Source organism: Chenopodium album, chromosome 23, assembly GCF_948465745.1.
Source record: "Chenopodium album chromosome 23, dcCheAlbu1.1, whole genome shotgun sequence".
NCBI lineage: Eukaryota > Viridiplantae > Streptophyta > Magnoliopsida > Caryophyllales > Amaranthaceae > Chenopodium > Chenopodium album.
The window spans coordinates 33,657,895-33,676,375 of NC_137856.1; the positions used below are offsets into that span (position 1 = coordinate 33,657,895).

At 35.5% G+C, this 18,481-nt stretch overlaps 2 protein-coding genes across 2 annotated transcripts; both read left to right on the forward strand.

The window, feature by feature from the left end:
* Positions 1-138: 138 nt before the first annotated feature.
* LOC145609193 (uncharacterized) lies at positions 139-6,736 on the forward strand. The gene is made up of 3 exons (XM_081664740.1): positions 139-832; positions 2,947-3,944; positions 5,021-6,736. The coding sequence occupies exons 1-3, from the start codon at positions 648-650 to the stop codon at positions 6,229-6,231; spliced, it is 2,394 nt and encodes a 797-aa protein (XP_081520866.1). The 5' UTR covers positions 139-647; the 3' UTR covers positions 6,232-6,736.
* A 3,479-nt stretch (positions 6,737-10,215) lies between these two features.
* LOC145606770 (DNA (cytosine-5)-methyltransferase CMT2-like) lies at positions 10,216-18,204 on the forward strand. The gene is made up of 21 exons (XM_081662598.1): positions 10,216-10,513; positions 10,812-10,846; positions 10,938-11,043; positions 12,002-12,109; positions 12,442-12,561; positions 12,766-12,859; positions 13,116-13,309; positions 13,400-13,465; positions 13,570-13,821; positions 13,982-14,040; positions 14,133-14,199; positions 14,311-14,640; positions 15,124-15,192; positions 15,285-15,371; positions 15,442-15,529; positions 16,768-16,883; positions 16,974-17,075; positions 17,262-17,305; positions 17,413-17,482; positions 17,581-17,684; positions 17,780-18,204. Exons 1-21 carry the CDS (start codon positions 10,274-10,276, stop codon positions 17,955-17,957), a joined length of 2,529 nt encoding a protein of 842 aa, XP_081518724.1. The 5' UTR covers positions 10,216-10,273; the 3' UTR covers positions 17,958-18,204.
* The last annotated feature ends 277 nt before the right edge of the window (positions 18,205-18,481 follow it).

An 18,481-nucleotide genomic window follows, 5' to 3' on the forward strand; every position in this document is an offset into this window, starting at 1 on the left:
GAATTGATAAATCTTCCTCTTAAAAACAATACAACCTCAAATAAAATCAAAATCCAAAAAAAACTGTAACATAAATTCTCACAAGAAAAACGAGCACGTGTAAAATCGTCCGAGTCAACCCAGGTAAAACTCAGAACCGAGTGAACAGAGGTCTTTCTTCCATTCCCAACAACAAGCTTCTTCTTTCATGAGAGAGAAAATCTCAGAAGAGAGAGAAAATTAATTCACAACAACAACAACAATTTGCAATTTGTTCAACTTTTCGACGTTTTTCGATCGTACTAATTCGTCGGGAATAAATCCCAATTTCATTGATTTGTCGAATCCAAATCGATTACAAACCCTAGAATTTTTTCTGATTTTTTTTTTTTTTTGAAAAAAAAAGAGAAAAATCAAAGATGATTTTTTTCCCATTTTGAATGGAAACCCTAATCATAATCATCTTCTTCCTTTTTAATCAATGGCGTCTTCTCCTATTTCCCTCACCACTTTCCGGTTTTCTCTCTTCTTTGCCGCCGGTTGATCGTCCTTTGATCAAATAATTTCTTATTTTGTTTTTTCTGTGTAAAAATATTGAAAATCCGCCATTTTTGTTTGCTGTAAAGCTTTGTTAGTATACCCTGTTTTTTCCTTTTTTTTTTCTAGTTATGGGGAGCTCAGAGTGTGTTGGGGTTCGAGATGGTGGGGCCGGTTCGATAGTGTGGGTTCGAAGGCGAAACGGGTCGTGGTGGCCCGGTAAAATACTGGGTCCGGATGAACTCTCTGCTTCTCATCTTATGTCTCCTCGATCTGGAACTCCTGTTAAGCTTCTGGGCAGAGAAGATGCTAGTGTGTAAGTTTTGTTTTGATATTCTTTCTGTTATTTATCAATTTATGTTTATCTTAATTGAATATTAATATGAATTAATTAAATTGGTTTTTTTGTATTATTTTTTGGGTTTTGTTTTGCTTAGTTGGTTTTTTAATTGGTTTTCATGAATTGGGTGCAATGTAGTTTGTATATGTTATGTGATGGGGTTGGTTTAGTTATGTAGAAGAGGAATGATTGATTCGAGGAATGGAACTTTCTATATACTGACCGTCACGAGCTGCTAATTTGTCCCAAGTTTTTATGAAGTATTATCATAGAGCTTATGAGATGCTATTATAGCTATATGAGATAGTTTAGGGATTGGAATTTGGTTGGATTGATTTATTTCCTAGGGAGAGAGCGGCTTTCCTTGTTGAATATGTAGTGATGTTGCCGAGAATGTTGGTTAGTTTAGGGATTTAGGGTCTTTGGAAGGAAGGAAGGGAATGTGGCTATGTGAGGAGGGTAGGGTTACTTGCTGGTTGAAAGACAGATTAAAGCCTAGAAGTGCTAACAGGTGAGTGGCGTGAGTTTGTGGAATAGGTGGAGTGAATCTTGGCAGAAGGTGGTATATTCTTTTCGAGCTGTAACATCCTGACTTATCATCTAGAGAATATTGGTATTAGATTGCCTTCGACCAAGTTGCAATGGGAAGGTATAGTGTTGGTAATTGTTTGTGTGCTAGGATAGGAGGTTGGTTGAGAATCTTAGTAGGAGGCAGGGGGCAAGGTTGGGTTGATGTTTTCATTAGTAAGAACTTGATTGATAATCAGTTCTTGCTTTCCGCTGCTGAGATTATAGGCTTTGAAGAGACTTGTATATTTCTTATGAATATCTTTGTTGCCCTTGTTTTGCTCAAGGAGGATGAGAACCTAATGACACTGAAAAAGCTTTTACTGGCCGATACACTAGTGACTGAACTAGATAGTAGTAATACTGTGAAATCATTTTAGTCGGAATGTCAAACACATGCTCACCAACTTGTCTGGGAAGAGTGAAAGCTATTTTATCCCTTAAACTGGAAGCAAGAAATAGCTGGAAGTTGAATACAGATGCTTTGGATTAAGGATAACTGTTTGTTTTAAAAAAATTTTAATATTATTGTTTTTCTTAGATTACTACTCTCCTTATCTGGTTTGCTAGTTTATGTCACCCACACCCCTCTTATGTCAAGTTGTCAGTTACTTTAGGGTGGTCAAACACTCGCAACAAATTGTGTACATACCTGTTTAGTGCTTCAATTGATGCCAGACTCCTTAGCCTTCATGCAGGCACTACCCTTTCTATCTATCTCCATATCTATAAAGTAAGGTAAAACTATTTGGATTTCCTCTGTGGCTCTGCCACAAATGACTGACAAAGTTAATAGTACTAATGCACACCTAAGGCCTAAACATGCTTTGGTTGGTAAAATTCTCGTGGACATAGCCGGTATATTATTGCACACTTAAGACCTAACTTTGCTTTGGTTGGTGAAAGTCTTGTGGGAATGCTATCCTTTTAAGAAAAAGAATATCTGCTATCATTGTCTAAAATATGATGGCCCTCTCATATAATTATTCCGCTGGTGTTTAAATATTCTAAGAGGTACTAAGTTGTTGTAGAATTCACTTTTCCTTCTTCAGTTCCTACTATCATTTGTTGGTATTTAAAAAAAAAAAACATCCATGCTCTATACCCCTTGTAAGCATCTTTTATCTTGTATTTTCCTTGTCTTAAAATACTTGCTTATAGTTCAACCTGACTCTAAATTCTGGTTGGCATCATGTTATCTACTTGTCTTGTGTGGTCTAAATAGGTGGGTGGTGCATAGCTACTACTGTCATAGTGTCATGAGCCTACACATGTATCTCGAGTTATTTTTTTTTAAATATTATTATTTCTATTACTTTCTGCTGTGTTATATTCATAGGCATGCATCTTATCAGGAAGCCAAATGCTGAGATTCTGTTATTTGAACAAACATGATCTCTCTTTCATTCATCAAGCATTATGTGTGCTCTTCACGTGAGTGAAGCAAATATGTTGTACAAGAATCACAACACTGCATTTCTTCGTCCTGATTTCCCATTGAAATTTTATGGATATTTTCTCAGGGATTGGTACAATCTGGAAAAATCGAAGCGTGTGAAGGCATTTCGATGTGGCGAGTTTAATGATTGCATTGAAAGAGCTGAAGCCTCCCTGGGACTTCCTGCAAAGAAACGTGAAAAGTATGCACGGCGAGAAGATGCCATACTTCATGCGCTTGAACTTGAAAAACAGTTTTTTGAAAAAAAATATGGGAAATTAGGTAGCACTCATTCCATGCGAGAAAAACAAACAGATTCTGAAAGAAAGGACTTAGTTAGATCATCTGGAGTTCTGGAAAATGGTAATGGGAAACTTGGAAACCATGAATCAAGTCAACTTGGCAGGACAGTTGATATATCTAAGTTAATGGAGAGAAAATCTGTTCCCTTGTACACTCACAAAACTATAGATGTAACTCATCCAAGTTTAGAAGAGAGTGGTACTGACTTGAGTCGTCAAGTAAGAGAGTTGCATACTTTTGGCCTTAAGGCTGTGGCTACTAATAAAATGCTATACACTTCAACTGTGTCCGATGAATCTAATAGAATGGCAGTTGATGGTCTTGCATATGCTGTCCCAACAGCTGATCACCGCTTTGAGAATTCTAGTTCATCTGATTCTAGGAATTCCCTTGGCAAGCGGAAGCGGTCACTGGATGGATCTGTTGAGGAGTCTCTTCCAAAAATGCATGATAGGCTGAATTCCTTTGTCAAGGTCAGGAGGCATGATAATGCAAAATTTCATTCTAGTACTTTGCATCCTGATGTGCAAAGAAAGGGGCTTCCCATTGCTGGTAGTCATCGTTCCATGTATATTTCATCCGAGCCGCGTGAAATATTTGTTACCAAGCAAGGTAGCCTGATAGAAACGCCAGTTTCCCAGCTTGAGGTGGGCACCTGCCGATCTCAGCACAGCGCTTTTGCAGAAGTGTCTACTTCTGGATCATCAGAAGAAACTGAATCTGATTCATCCGGGACCCGATCTTTAGAAGCAAATGTTGAGGCAGGGGCAATGCTTTCAGGTTGTTGAACAATTTTGGTACTTTCAAGAGTGCTCGCAATGTGCTTGTTATTTTATTTTATTTTTGTATGTTTGACTTGGCCAATCGCTACACATGGCTCGGTCTATTTTTTCTACACTTTCTGGATCTATTTGGCATTTTAGACATTCTTAAGTTTATCTTTTGTGCATTTTTGACAGATATGCATGTCAGATGCCCCTCAGCTCATGTGACTACATGCCATCTTGTGTTTGTCTGGTGAATTGGATGTAATTGTGTAGTGTGAATTGGACTACATGCCCTGATTGTTTTACTAATTGTTTAGTGCTTTACTTTTTTTAAGACTGTTGTAAGAATGATTGTGAAGCATTGTTAGATTCACTAGTTTGCTAGTTCAGCAGTTCACATTAAGTCTGGTCTGATTTCAAACTTGTTAGTCCGGGCTAGTAATTTTTTTTCTGTTGAACTTATATATGCAATTTTGAAACAAAATCATGACCTCATCTTCCTGATTGCATTTGGTCCTGATCTAATTGGAGGATAAACTTTGTAAGAGATCAAATTTTGAAGAGCCACTTCTTGAAGCCCATTTGAAGGTTAAAAACAGCACAAGCAGAAGTAGGACTATAGGAGTAGGGGTTTTTGCGGGGTAGGGTTGGGGAGCTACAAACTCATCATTTGATGTCTTACTCTATGTGATCCTGTGTCCTTTAAGGTATTGTTTTTTGTGATTTGAACTGTTGCTATTCATATGAGAATATGAGATACTGTTGATCCTGGATTTTGTACACCAGTCTTTGCATAGTTACTTACTGTCTGACAATGTGTTTGTAAAAACTCTAATTTAGCAAAATATTAATTGCTTTATTCATTTGTGGCTATCATCCCTTGTCCCCACTACCAAAGGCTTAAGTGGTAAGGTTTGTGCAATTGTCTTGATGTGCATTTGGAATCTTGCTCTTTAAACACTTTGTTGCAGTGCGACATTAAGCATGTGTTTGCTTAAAGACACTTCTTTTTTGGTATTGGAAATTATCCTGCAGCTTGACGTAGTTCAATTTGGTGGTTTATAATACTTTGTTTTGCTTCTTTTTCAGATGCTGAAACGTGCATCAGGGCTCAGCCAAGATTACTTCATAGGCTGCAAGTGCAAACGGGTCATGAAAGTACCAGCAGTGATGATTCTGAAGATGGTGATGAGAGGTCTGAATTATATTTTCATGATCCAAGTCGTGCTGCCGCAGTCTCTAAATGGCAGTTGAAAGGGAAAAGAAATGTTCGCAATATCAACAAGAGACCTGTAGAGAGATTTGCTTATGGATCATATCTTGAAACAAGGGGTAGGTCAATGAGCCAGAGGGCACCAAGCCATAGCTTGAGTTACTCTCATAACAATGGCTACACCAATGACACTGATTATATGGAGGATGACTTTGACCGCCATTCACAGGGATTCAGTAGAAGGGGTTACTTGCCATCACAAGCTGTAGCCAGAAGGCAAAATTTCACCGGCCAGAATATGAGTGATTGGGAAGAGTTGACATGGGGAAGGCCGTTGAGAGGATTCTGGGAAGATAGAAGTGGATACTTTAATCCAATGTTTGGTGGCCGAAATGGGCATGATTTGCTGATAGATGTAGACCTGATGGTCCAAGCAAACCGTCAAGGCGGTGAGCATGTGCCTTGGGTTTCTTTGATGAGCAGGTTAAACGGGAAGGCAATTATAGGTCATCCTATTCAAATCGAAACCCTTGAAGATGGGTCAACAGATATTATTGTATCAGCTAGTGATGTATATGGTGATGTAAGATATGACTCTGATAGAAGCAAAGTTCCACCAATTTGGAGGACTGCAAAGAGGACGGCCAATTTTCGAGTGCCACGTCCTCGTTCATCTTCATCCCAGATGGATGGCAATGAAGATTCTGATAATCAGAGTATTCATCAGTCTGTGAAAGTAAGGTCCAAGAAGTCACATGCCTCGAATTCTGTTCGTAAAGGCGGAATTTCGATGAAAAAGAATAATTCCTCACATGTGACCAGGACTCCACTTCATGAGACGAAGAAGCCTTCTCGAAAAGTGAATTCATCTTCCAATCAGAAGACAAAGACACTGTCTTCCATTAGCTTTGATCAGAAGCTCTCTCCCGAAAAGAAAGAGGATGATGGTGTGATAAAATCTGTGAATTCAGGTCCCCAAACAGTGGCCTGTATTCCTGTCAAACTGGTGTTCAGTAGATTACTTGAGGCTGTTGGTAGGCTGCCTTCTGCACCTGATAAGCAAGGGGTTTCAAGTGAACAACAATAAGGAGAGAAATCCCACCCGCGTAGGTACTCTGTAAATTGTAATGTGGGGATGAATAATCTAAATACCATTTTAATAGTCGATATCTTGCTAATTCTTTTGCGATAGAAAACAAACCGCATCAGTATACATCACCTGCATCTGGAGCTTAACGGAGTCTTTGCTGTCTTCGGAATACTGGGATGGAGATGATCACTTACTGGTATATGGCTTCAGATGCATGTCTGATAGTGAATAGTGATAGTCTCATAGAGAGGAAAACAGCTACCGTTTGTTCAGTAGGAAGTTATACTAATACTCAGTAATCAGTATTTAAAGAGAGGTAGAACTTTTAGTTTTGACATGAAAAATGTAAAGTTTAATGTAAATGCTTTCATATCTTGAAGCATACATTCCTAGTTTTTACTTATATGATAGCTTTTAGCTAATGTGTAACATTGGGGTTATATTTGAATGTGTTATCTTGCACATATTCTGGGGAATATATTGATGTATAGTCTGTCAAATTTTCAGCAGAATTCAAACTTGCCTAAATCATTTTAACTACAGTTTATGGGAACATGATGCTTTTGCCTTGGAACTGACAACTGTTTCAGGGAATGACTGAATAAAGTGGGAATTGAAGGGCCATACTGAGCTGTTTGGCTTACCCTAACCATATTTAATCTAATAAATCATTAACATTACAAGTGTAATGAAGTGTATGCTCCCACCTTTCACTATACTTTTTGAGATCAATTTTGGAGTGAATATGTTAGTCATACATACAATCATAAAAACTTAACAGATCTTGTTTTAAAACCATCAAAGTTTTATGATTTACACTAAAACATAATCAAAGATACAAAGTATTAATTATCATATGTGTGCATTGAATACCATTAAAAAAAAAGGTTCATAGTGTTAGAACAACTAGAAAATTAGTAACTAGAGTTTCTAGGCACACAACTTAATGTTAAGTAGTTTAATATTGACCCTCTACGATATAACATGATTTACAAGATGACTATTAGAATACAAAGAAGATAACAATTCATTTAGGTTGTTTATTAAACCACTCATGAACATATATTGTCATATTTGAGTTAAGAGGAAAGCAAGGGGGATAGTTGAATTAACAAAATTTGTAAATTATAACTTAAAAGTGTATGAATCTAATAAATTTTAGACACCTTAGCTTGTAAAAAGGTATATAAGAAAAATATGAAAATGAATATGCATAAGTGTCAAATTATCTATAGTGACTTTGTCGTAACTCGCACTAGAGTTAACTTTGATCCTATTTCAATTTTTTTAGTTTTTAATTATGCTATAGATGTGATATGACTTCCAATCAATGATTTAAAATTAGTTTAAAGATTACCTTATTGTTAAAATTTGGAAAAACAAGTCTCAATTCTGACAGTTGTCAGCTGACTTCCTTTTTAATTGTGCGTAGCTTACATTCTCCTCTCCTTCTTCTTCTTCACCTACATACATTATAATCAATATACGAATAGATTCCAATAAGGATAAAATGATTTAAATTAATGTACAAAAAAATACAATTTTATATATATATAAAAAAAAAGTATTGGTGAATCGATGAAAGTTAATTAGTAATAATTAATTGGTTTACAAAAATAACAGAAAAGTTAAAATAATTAAAAATATGTGTTATACTCCGTACAATAATTTGTATATATTTGTACGCTAGTATTTCTTAGTTGTTCTACTTCGACTTGTGTAGATACAAACCATTACAACTTTCACTATTAATACATATTTAATTATCTTTAAATATTAAAATAATTTTTTTTTTAAATTTTAACAATGTAAATTGAGAAAAGTTCTATCATTTTACACGATTTTTTTTTTCTATACATGGGTAGAAAAAATATATATGGCCAAAACAAATTTTGCAAATAGTGTCAAAAGTCAAAATGAAACAACTATAAAAAAAAAAATGAAGGGATCAAGATTTACTTTGACTAAAACTTCAAATGAAGAGGAGTAGGTTTTCCTTTGCTGCTTTGCATGTCTCTCTCAAATGAAGAAGAGTGGGTTCTCCTCTGCATGTCTCTTGAAACACATGTAGTCTTAGATCTATACTCAATTCATTTAGTTTATCAAATCAAATCAATCGAATCTAAGTTGTATATCAAGTTATATCATTACAACGTGTCTAAATAATCACAAATCTAATTGAAAATCAATTCTAATTGATGGCATAAATTAACAAAATTAAGAGCAATAATTTCCTATACAATGTGTGCAACAACATTTTCTTGAACCACAGGCATCGAATAATTGTAAATCTACCCTTAAAAAATGACCAAGAAATTTAACATTTTTAAAAAGAGACATTTTTTTTTTGTTTAATTTCCAAAAAAAAAAAAAAAAAAAGAATAAAAAAAATAAAAAAACCAAAGAGTTTAATTCGAACTAAAATTACATTCACAAAAGTGAAAATACTAGAAATTGAAGGCATTACTTACAGCAACAAGGGACAAATTGGATTGTTACAGCAAACCAATGACATGCAATTATGAAATTATCTCTGATAAAAGGATTTTGATTGCGCGGAAGCATCGGGAGATATAGGGAGGTAGAAAAGAGAAAAATAAAATTAAGAAAGTGAGGGGAAGAAGTTGACGGCGATGAAATCAAGAGATTGAGAAAGAAGATGAGAAGAAATGTGGAATAAGGAAGAAATAGAGAAAATTGTTGGGAGAAGAGAGAGGAAGGAGAGTAGAGGGAGAAAGAAGAAAAAGTAGAAAATCGTGAGAGATAGAGAGCATGTGAGATATCACTGGCTAATAAGAAAAAAAAAAAAACGGCAAGAAGAACCGTCAAAGCCGGTTACTTACCCTTTTGGCTAGAGTTCTTGTACCAAGGTAATGAAAAAACTTTATTTATTTATTTATTTTTTGGTTACTATGAGTATTTTACTAAATTGTGTAAAATAAATTAAGATACTTTATGAAAATTTTCTACTTTTGATTGAGGTGTAAACCCGTTTAATAATTTTGCTCTAAAAATCCCGCTTTTCTTGCTCTAACATTAGGATATCATTTATTAATTACTGTAACACGTTAAAAAGAAAATTTTTACAAGCTTTGAATGCTCTCTTGGTAGAAAATAGTAGAGCATCAATTTTTAAGGTAACATATATTTGTGGATTGATTAATTCTAACACAAAAAATAAAAGAAAAGAGAATTATTCATGTTTATTTCTTATTGAATCATATCATCACAATTCACAACTTATATATTTTCTTTACTTACCTCTCCAATAACAATTATGTCCAAATCTTGAATTTTACTAATTGTAATATTTTTTTATGTTTATTATAGAGCCACAAAGGCAGGGATGATTCCAGGATTCTCTGAAACCGGGAGGGAAGCTCTATTCATTTGAGCTATCCCTCACTCTCGTACTAATTTTACTATGACATATACATGTAATGGTAATAATTTTATTGTTTTTAATATTTTTGTTAAAAAAGGAAAATTTAACAAAAACGCACCAACTTTTGCTTCGTTCTCCCAAAATGCACCAATCTTTTTTTCTTTTTTTTTTTTTTTTTTTTTTTTTTTTTTGAAATTCAAAATGCACCAACCTTTAAATCTACCCAAAATAAGCCTTATTTTGAACAGATTTAAAAATTAGTGCATTTTGGGAGAATGGATCAAAGGTTAGTGCATTCTTGTTAATTTTTACTTTAAAATATTCAAGTCAAATCTCAAATTACAAAAAATTTGTAATCAAAGTAGAAGAGTTGAGGCGAAAACAACATAACCTAGCTAACTAAGTTTCAAACCAATACTTCCCCTCAAAAAAAAGTTTCAAACCAATACAAAAGTACATCTCAATTTACTTCGAAATTTTAGAAAAATCGCCTCGAAATTAGAATGTTTTGACCATTAAAGTCAAATACGCCGCCCATGAGTCTCTATTGACGTTATTAAAACCCCAACAAAATCCTAAAATACCCCCTTTTTTCTTCCTCTTTCTCTCCTCACTCCTCTCAGAGCAGCTGTTGACTGTTGTAGAGTGACAAAAATGGCGTCGGATCCAACAAATTCCGATGATCCGATGAAACATCGGAAGTCACCTAGGTTGTCTGTTGAAGGAGGAGGAAAGAGAGATGCTAAATTGACTGATTGTCGTGCTTCCGGTGACAAACAGACCAATAAGATTAAGAAGAAAAGGGGTAATTCTGCCTGTGTTTCTTTCTTGATCGGTGACCCAATTCCCGATAAAGAAGCTCGCCGCCGGTGGCCATATAGGTATACGAATAAGGTACATTGTCTTAATTTTACTCCTTTTCTTTGTAATTTTAGTTTATTTATGAAATTATTTGTTTAATTAATTGGGTTTATTAATGCATGCAATAATTAAAAAAGAAATCAAATTTTCTTGATGGGATTTATTTTATTTGTTAAATGTTATGATAATGAGGGTGAAAATGGAGGGAATAATATGGGATTTATTTTGTTTTGTTGGATAATTTTATTTGATTTAATTAATTTGAATTTAAGACCTGTGATTCTGGGGTTATAATGATTGATGATCTTGTTGTAATGCTGTATTTTTGCAGCGCCAAAGAAATAATCGAGGGAACTCGAAATCAGTGTAAGTGATCAATCATTCTTATTATTGGTGGTGCTTATTATTATTCAGTGTATGTTTATTTAATTGGTATGTTTTCCCTGTATTTTTATAGTGATGATGATGATGAAGATGAGTTGATTTTGAATGTAAAATGTCATTATTCGCAAGCTGAAGTTGTGAATTGTATTTTCGAAATTGGAGATTGTACATATGTAAAAGTAAGCCTCCATTCTTTTCCTTTATCGTGTCTTGATGTTATATGATGGTTATGCTTTGGATACAATTACTATGATCGGGTTTTCAGAAGAAGCTTCTTACAATCGTCACTTGTATTACTTTGTTATTAACATTTTACGATGTGCATTTATGCATGTGTATTGAGGTGGGGGTGGAGTGTGTACAATGAGTTAATGACCTTGGATGATTGACTACTAAGCCAAGCAAAATGCTAATATACTCCTGTCTGATTGCAGCCTCTTTTAAACACATGATTGGTAGCTTACCAATATCTACTTTATTGGTATAATTCCTGAGAAGAATTCTCTAGCTATAATAATAGAAATCTGATAGTAGTCTTGTCACATGGAAGGGGAACATGAAAGAAAACACGAGAATGGAAGTTACTCCTGCTATGAAATGTGATGATTTGTAATGTTAGGGTATCTGGTCGGCTAGTAGGATTGAGAACGAGGAAATGCAAAGCTGCTAACCTTGAGGCTTAGTCGAGGAAATCCCCTCCACGTTGAAGTCAGAATGGGATGCCTTAGTTGAGTGAGCATGTGGAGGGGTGTTTAGTGACGCTTTGTATGATCTTGGGACACCTGGTTAGGCCCACGTGGGTACTTCAGTGCTCTGAAGAAGCTAAGGATGTTGATCTTTGTGTGCACTTCAGAGCTTCTGAATCCAATTTCAAAGATCTAGGAGGGTGGGATATACCTAGAATGTATAAAGTCTCAGTGTGGTTATGAGTTGATTATAAGAGGCCTATAATGGAATTATGGATCAAAGGATGGACACATGCGTCTTATGGTCTCATGACTCAACTGCTTGAACTACATTCAAGACCATAAATATCTTATATTCAGTGTTAAACACCATTTTTAGTCCTTTCATTATTATTAATTTTTTATCCATTTCCTATTTATTCTTTCCTCACAAACTATCTATGTTTTGTAGGGTGAAAAACGGAAGAAAAATTTTATTGGCAGGATTGTAGAATTCTTCAAAACCATGGATGATGAAGATTATTTTCGAGTTCAATGGTTTTATAGGGCTGAAGATACGGTAAAGATATAAACCTCTTAGGGATTTAGTTTTTCTGTTGCATATTAACTCCTTTCATGCTTCATTCATTTCCCTGCCTCGCAGAGTTGCAGGTAGGTAAAAAAAATACACATAAGAAAAATTTACCGAGTGTTGATTCTGAAGGATAAATGGTCAATTAGTAGCACTCATTTGCTTACAGAAATCTCAGTCAATACAGCCTTGACCTTTTGAAAAGTTCTTCTTTTTGAGCAACTTGGAAATAAGTTGGCTATTTTCTTTTGTCGTCATGTTGGGAACTTCAAAGATTTAAGAATTGCAACCTTTGTGTGATTACTTTTGCTCCTTTTCAGGTTATAGATGATGAGGCAAAGCCTCATGATGAAAAGCGGTTGTTCCTTTCGGATCTTATGAATGACAACCCATTAGATTGCATTGTTTCAAAAGTCAAGGTTATACAAGTACCACCAAGTGTATGTTCTCTAGCCATGTCTTTTATCGTAAATGATGCATGCTATCCTGGAGGTTGTGACTTAATTCTGAATTTCAACTTTTAATTGATTGCAGTTACAACAGTAGTTTCTTGCTGATATCATGATACTCATGCTTTTGTGTTGGCTATATTTTGATTATGTTACTTTTAATTTTGAAGTTCTTTGTTGCCTTTTACCTGGCAGGTGGACTTGAAAACAAAATCCCTTTCTGCCTTTGACTTCTATTATGACATGAAATACTGTGTGGACTATACCACTTTTTCTACAGTTGTTGATGGTAAGTTGATGATCTGCAGGCCAGGATATGTTAAGATCTCCTTCTTTGAGTTGCATCCTACTGCTGTTAGTGTGTTAGACTCATCACAGTGATAAGTGATAACATCAGCAGATAAATTACAGAAGTGATAAAAACTGAATTATTGCCTTCTTTATCTTGAATATTGTGAGGGGAGTGATGCTACAGCCAAAGAACTAAAATTGAATTGGTTGTATCTGGATGTCTTGACATTGAAGTACTCTTTGGTTGGTTACAGAGGAACCTGGCCTTTCATCATGTGATAACATGAAGAAGATCCAAGCAAATGGACTCAAGCCTAATTTCTGGAACTTTTCTGCCCATAAGCCACATAAGTCTGACATGGTATTGTTAGACTTGTACTCTGGTTGTGGAGGAATGTCAATGGGACTATGCCTAGGGGCTAAACTTGCTGGAATTAATCTTAAAACGGTAAATTGTAGACCTTGTGATCTTTTTTGGGTTTCTAACTGTTATGATTTCTTTCGTATTTATTGAACTTAATTCATTGCCTTATTCTAGAGATGGGCTCTTGACATCAATACATCAGCCTGTGAAAGCTTGAGGTTAAATCATCCCCAAGCACAAGTCAGTAAGCCCAGCCTTTACACTGTCAAGCTATGCTCTAATTTCATTGGTTGTTTACTTGTTTGAGAAAGAAGGATGTGTGTTCTTATATTATGCCATTACAGATAAGAAATGAGCCAGCTGAGGAATTTCTTGGCTTGCTGAAAGAGTGGGATAAACTTTGTAAACGTTATGTTGGTGACTCTAGAAACAAGAGTATGTCCTCTCCTAGAGTTCAAAGCCAGTTGCAGTCTCAGAAAAGTGATAATTTGAGGAGCAAAACTAAAAAATCATCTAATGAGTATGAGGTTGCTTGCCTTACTGATATCTGCTATGGTGATCCCAACGAAAGTGGCAAGCCTGGACTTCATTTTGAGGTTGGTTTGATTTGTCAAAATGCACGAGCCTGCTAGCCTTATTGATATCCTCCTTACTGTTGCTGCTGCTGGTTTTCTTTTTTTTTCCTTGGGTAAGAGGGGGGGGGGGGGTGGAGTGGCTAATAATATCTGACTTTGCTAATTACCTTGGTGTACTTAGGTGCGTTGGGCTGGTTATGGCCCCAGTGAGAACACATGGGAGCCAATTGAGGGACTAAGGTATGCAAGTTTCATTTTGTTAATCATTTTACTTTGCTGATCATTGATCATTGATTTTTACTTATTGATACATGTAAATGTGCAATTTCTAGTAACTGCCAGGAGCGAATACAAGAATTTGTTCAGAAAGGTCATAAACTTGGGATTTTGCCTCGGCCGGTATAGTATTTAGGGTTATGCCATCCTTTTCAGCATTTGATTTGGATCTTAATAAATCAATTTGCTAAATTTAAAAGGAGTTACTTCTTTATCTTCCATTTGGATGTGCAGGGAGATGTTGATATAATCTGTGGAGGTCCTCCATGCCAAGGAATAAGTGGATATAACCGTCACAGAAATGTTGATAACCCTTTAGATGATGATAGAAATCGCCAAATTGTGGTGTTTATGGATATTGTAGAGTTTCTCAAGCCAACATACATATTGATGGAAAATGTGGCTGACATTCTGAGGCTTGCCAATGGTCAGCTTGGAAAATACGCAATTAGCAGATTGGTTCAGTTGAAGTATCAAGCAAGTCTAGGAATTATGGCAGCTGGTTGCTATGGCCTTCCGCAATTCCGCCTACGTGTTTTCCTATGGGGAGCTCATCCTAATGAGGTTAGCCACTTAATGTATGCCGAATGGGAAAAGAAATTCAGGCAAAATAATGAAACATGACCTACTAATACATAATTATAATAATTTTTTATTTTGAAAAGGTAAGAAAAAGAAACATTTTTATTTTTGACAAAAAGAAAAAGAAACATTACTCATGTGGCAATGTATACGTAAATAACATGATACATGATTGATGGTGCATGTTTATCAATTACTAGAATTAGCTTGGATCACAGGTTTAAATATTCGTTCTAGCATATCTACAAGATATTTAAGAAAATATGCTTACTTGGACTGTGAGTTAGATGATTCAGTTGGATTATAATATTATATAGGGTTCTTCACAAGCATAGGTGGGGTTTTCTATTCATCTGTGAAGTTCCAACATTAGCTATCAATGCTGAAGAAAAACACAGAAATTATCTGTAAAATTGCAAAAACAAGATTATAAATTTATGACATAATTGTTCATGTGCTGTACAGAGATTACCACAATTTCCTCTTCCTACACATGATGTGGTGGTGAGATATGGCGCGCCATGTAAATTTGAGGTATTTATCCTTTTTGTGTATTTCAATAATATTACTCCTAACTGTTTTTCTATAGTGTTGTGTCCCTATTTACTATGATATTTGATGTGAAGCGCAATGTTGTTGCATATGATGAGGATCAATCTCCTAACCTTGAGAAAGCTCTTAAACTGGGAGATGCTATTTCTGATCTTCCACCGGTAATGCCTTTACCTGTCCTTGTTCATTCTTCCCTCTTAAACTCTTGTTCACTAAAATCTTCCTTTCAAGGTGACAAACAATGAAGTTCGAATAGAGATGTCATATCGAAAACCACCAGAAACGGAGTTTCAAAAGTATATTAGATCAAGTGAATGTGGTAAGTATTCCACATTGTTCTCCATTTGCGCCACCCGGACTTAATCTTGTGATTCATATATAGGTCAATAGCCCCATTATTTTGCTAAAAAACTACATTCTTGTTTGACTCTTACCTAGTACTAAATTGGCCTTCTATGTGGTTAAAGTTGCTCTTAGTATAAACCCTTGAGATTCTAGCTTTTGCTTTAATTAATCATTACTATATTTTAGCATTAACCTTGGATATAGTCTCGTCCTCCAATACAGATTCTTCTGCACCAGGGTATCTCATCTTGGACAGACCCTGTTACTTCATCCAATGTTGTGAATTTAAAAAGACTCAAAGCAGACCCCTGTTACTGTCCAATCATGATAGGGAAATCCTTCATTACTCCCCCACAAGTCCGCACATTTGGATCTATGTCTCTATACACTGTAAATTCATACGAAATACTCCCTCCGTCCCTATTTTGTTGCCCCATTGCCAAAATTTGGGACAAACTTTAAAAACTCTGACCACAAATTCCCATTAGTCTACAAAGAAGTAATTTAGTCATGTGGGATCTTGTTTAATTCGTCATAATGTATACTATTTATAATTTTTACGCGTATGAAAATTGAGATATAATCATTTTTTAACACGTGTCTTTGAGACCATGAAAAGTCAAATGGGGCAAAGATATACGGACAGAGGGAGTGTATATAAACGTGGAATTTCCTCTATCATTTCCCACCAAATCTCATCTCTTGGCACCTTGGAACTTTTAAGCCTTCTACATGTGAAAGAAAATCATGTGCAGATCCTTCTTCCTATCCATATTATATTTCCATTTTTCCTCAACAGACATGTGACTTCCATGATATATCGACTGTCCCAGCATAAAACCAATTAGTTTCTCTAAACTGCTTCTACATTTCCTCGATATATGTGTTATCATTCTCTTCCTGTAGTTTATCTCCCAATAATTTATCTCCTTTTATATCTTTTCAAATCTTGTTCTATATATTCATAAATCAATAATACCAATCAATATCAGCCTTCCTTAGACACCTAAAAGTCTCAGGTGTCAAAAAAAAAAAAAAAGTCTCAATAGGAATTAGGAATGCCATGTGGATTTGATGAAATCGTGAATAATGGAATTTTTTGGAAAGCCTTGTTTATTAAAATCCTGTTGTTTAGTATTTGTCTATCCCATTTTTGGATAGGTCATTTGGGTAGGAGTGCATCTTATCTCTGTCTTGTAATTTATGCTGCAGATATGCTCAATACTCCTCCCGCCACAGCACGAAAAAAACCTGTGCTTTATGATCACCGACCACTTGAATTAAACAAAGATGATTACTTGCGAGTTTCTAGAATCCCTGTGAAAAAGGTTGAAATTCAAGTGTTAAATTTCATATAATTTCTTCCGGCAAAACATCATAGTTTTTTTCATAAGTTCTTGGAGTAAAACAATTTTCAGGGAGCAAACTTTCGAGACCTACCAGGTTTAATTATTGGAACAGACAATGTTGTTCGTAGAGATCCAGAATCAGATATAAGATTACCATCTGGAAAACAACTGGTAAATCTACTGTACATCTCTTTGCCTTACCCAACTCCTCTTTTCTCTACATATTGATTTCGAAAAGTAAACTATGAGTATGTGGAAGTGGAATTTGGCTACCAACTTAAGTTTTTAATGTCCTACATTTGGCTACTTCATAGGGCATCCTGTATCCCTTACTTGCATTCTTTTCACATTGAACAGGTTCCTGATTATGCAATAAACTTTTGTAGTGGAAAATCACTGAGGTATTTGGATATATAATTTATAAATCTGATACTTAATTACTAGTAATAACTGTCCTTCAAAATGTACTTACAAAATTCTTTCTGGTTTGCATGACAACCCTGTAAAGACCATTTGGTCGACTTTGGTGGGATGAGACAGTGCCCACAGTATTGACAAAACCTGATCCTCACAGTCAGGTAGACCTTGAAGTTTTATTCGATCTTTAGATTATAATGTGGCCCAAATTTTTGATCGGTGTTGGAGGATTATGAAATCCAAATTTGTCATGTTATAGGTCATTTTGCATCCAGAGCAAGACAGAGTTCTCACTATTCGCGAGTGTGCAAGATTACAGGGTTTCCCAGATTTTTACAGATTTTATGGGAGTGTGAAGGATAGGTTGGTCCATCTTTATTCTTCATCAGATTTTGTTTTATAGATGCAATCTGCAGCTTCCTTGAATGAACTAATATATGTATGTTTATTTTTGGTAGATACTGTCAAGTTGGAAATGCTGTTTCAGTTTCAGTTGCCAAAGCTCTAGGGTATGGTCTGGGCATGGCGGCGCAAAAGCTGACTGGGAATGGTCCTCTCATGACTCTCCCACCCAAGTTTGCACACACCACAATAGCTGAACATTTGAAGTCGTCAATCAAAGAAGTGACCGAATAATTTCATTTCAATATCCGACATTGCTAATCTACTGTAGAATTATGAACTGTATGATTCAAGTGATTATTTTCCGATTCAACTTTGTAATCTGCTGTAATTTTCTTTCTTGACCCTTCTGTGTAGTTCTGAAGTTTCTTCAGTGGTAACACACAAGAATCAGGGAACCTGTGATAAGTAGATTGACAATTTGTACATTGTCTTGCAAATTTGACAGTTTACTAATAAAAATGTGCTCTATTTTCTTGGTGCTTAATTTTTTCCTCTACTGTTTTGGTGCTTAATCAGTATTCCTATATTTTAGGGTAAAAAGGATCCAATTGCATTAGCACCTCTCACAAATTCACAAGTCTTTCAGTCCAATCACATGTATAACCCTTGAAAGGGAGAAGGTAAGGCAATCACAATCCCCACTCCCAAGCACAAGTAGATGGCGAGACTTGAAACAATGACCTCAAAGTCACGAGGTGGCTTTTTGCCAAGCTTGCTTGGTTTAGTACACCAACCATATGCCTAGTAAATTTTAA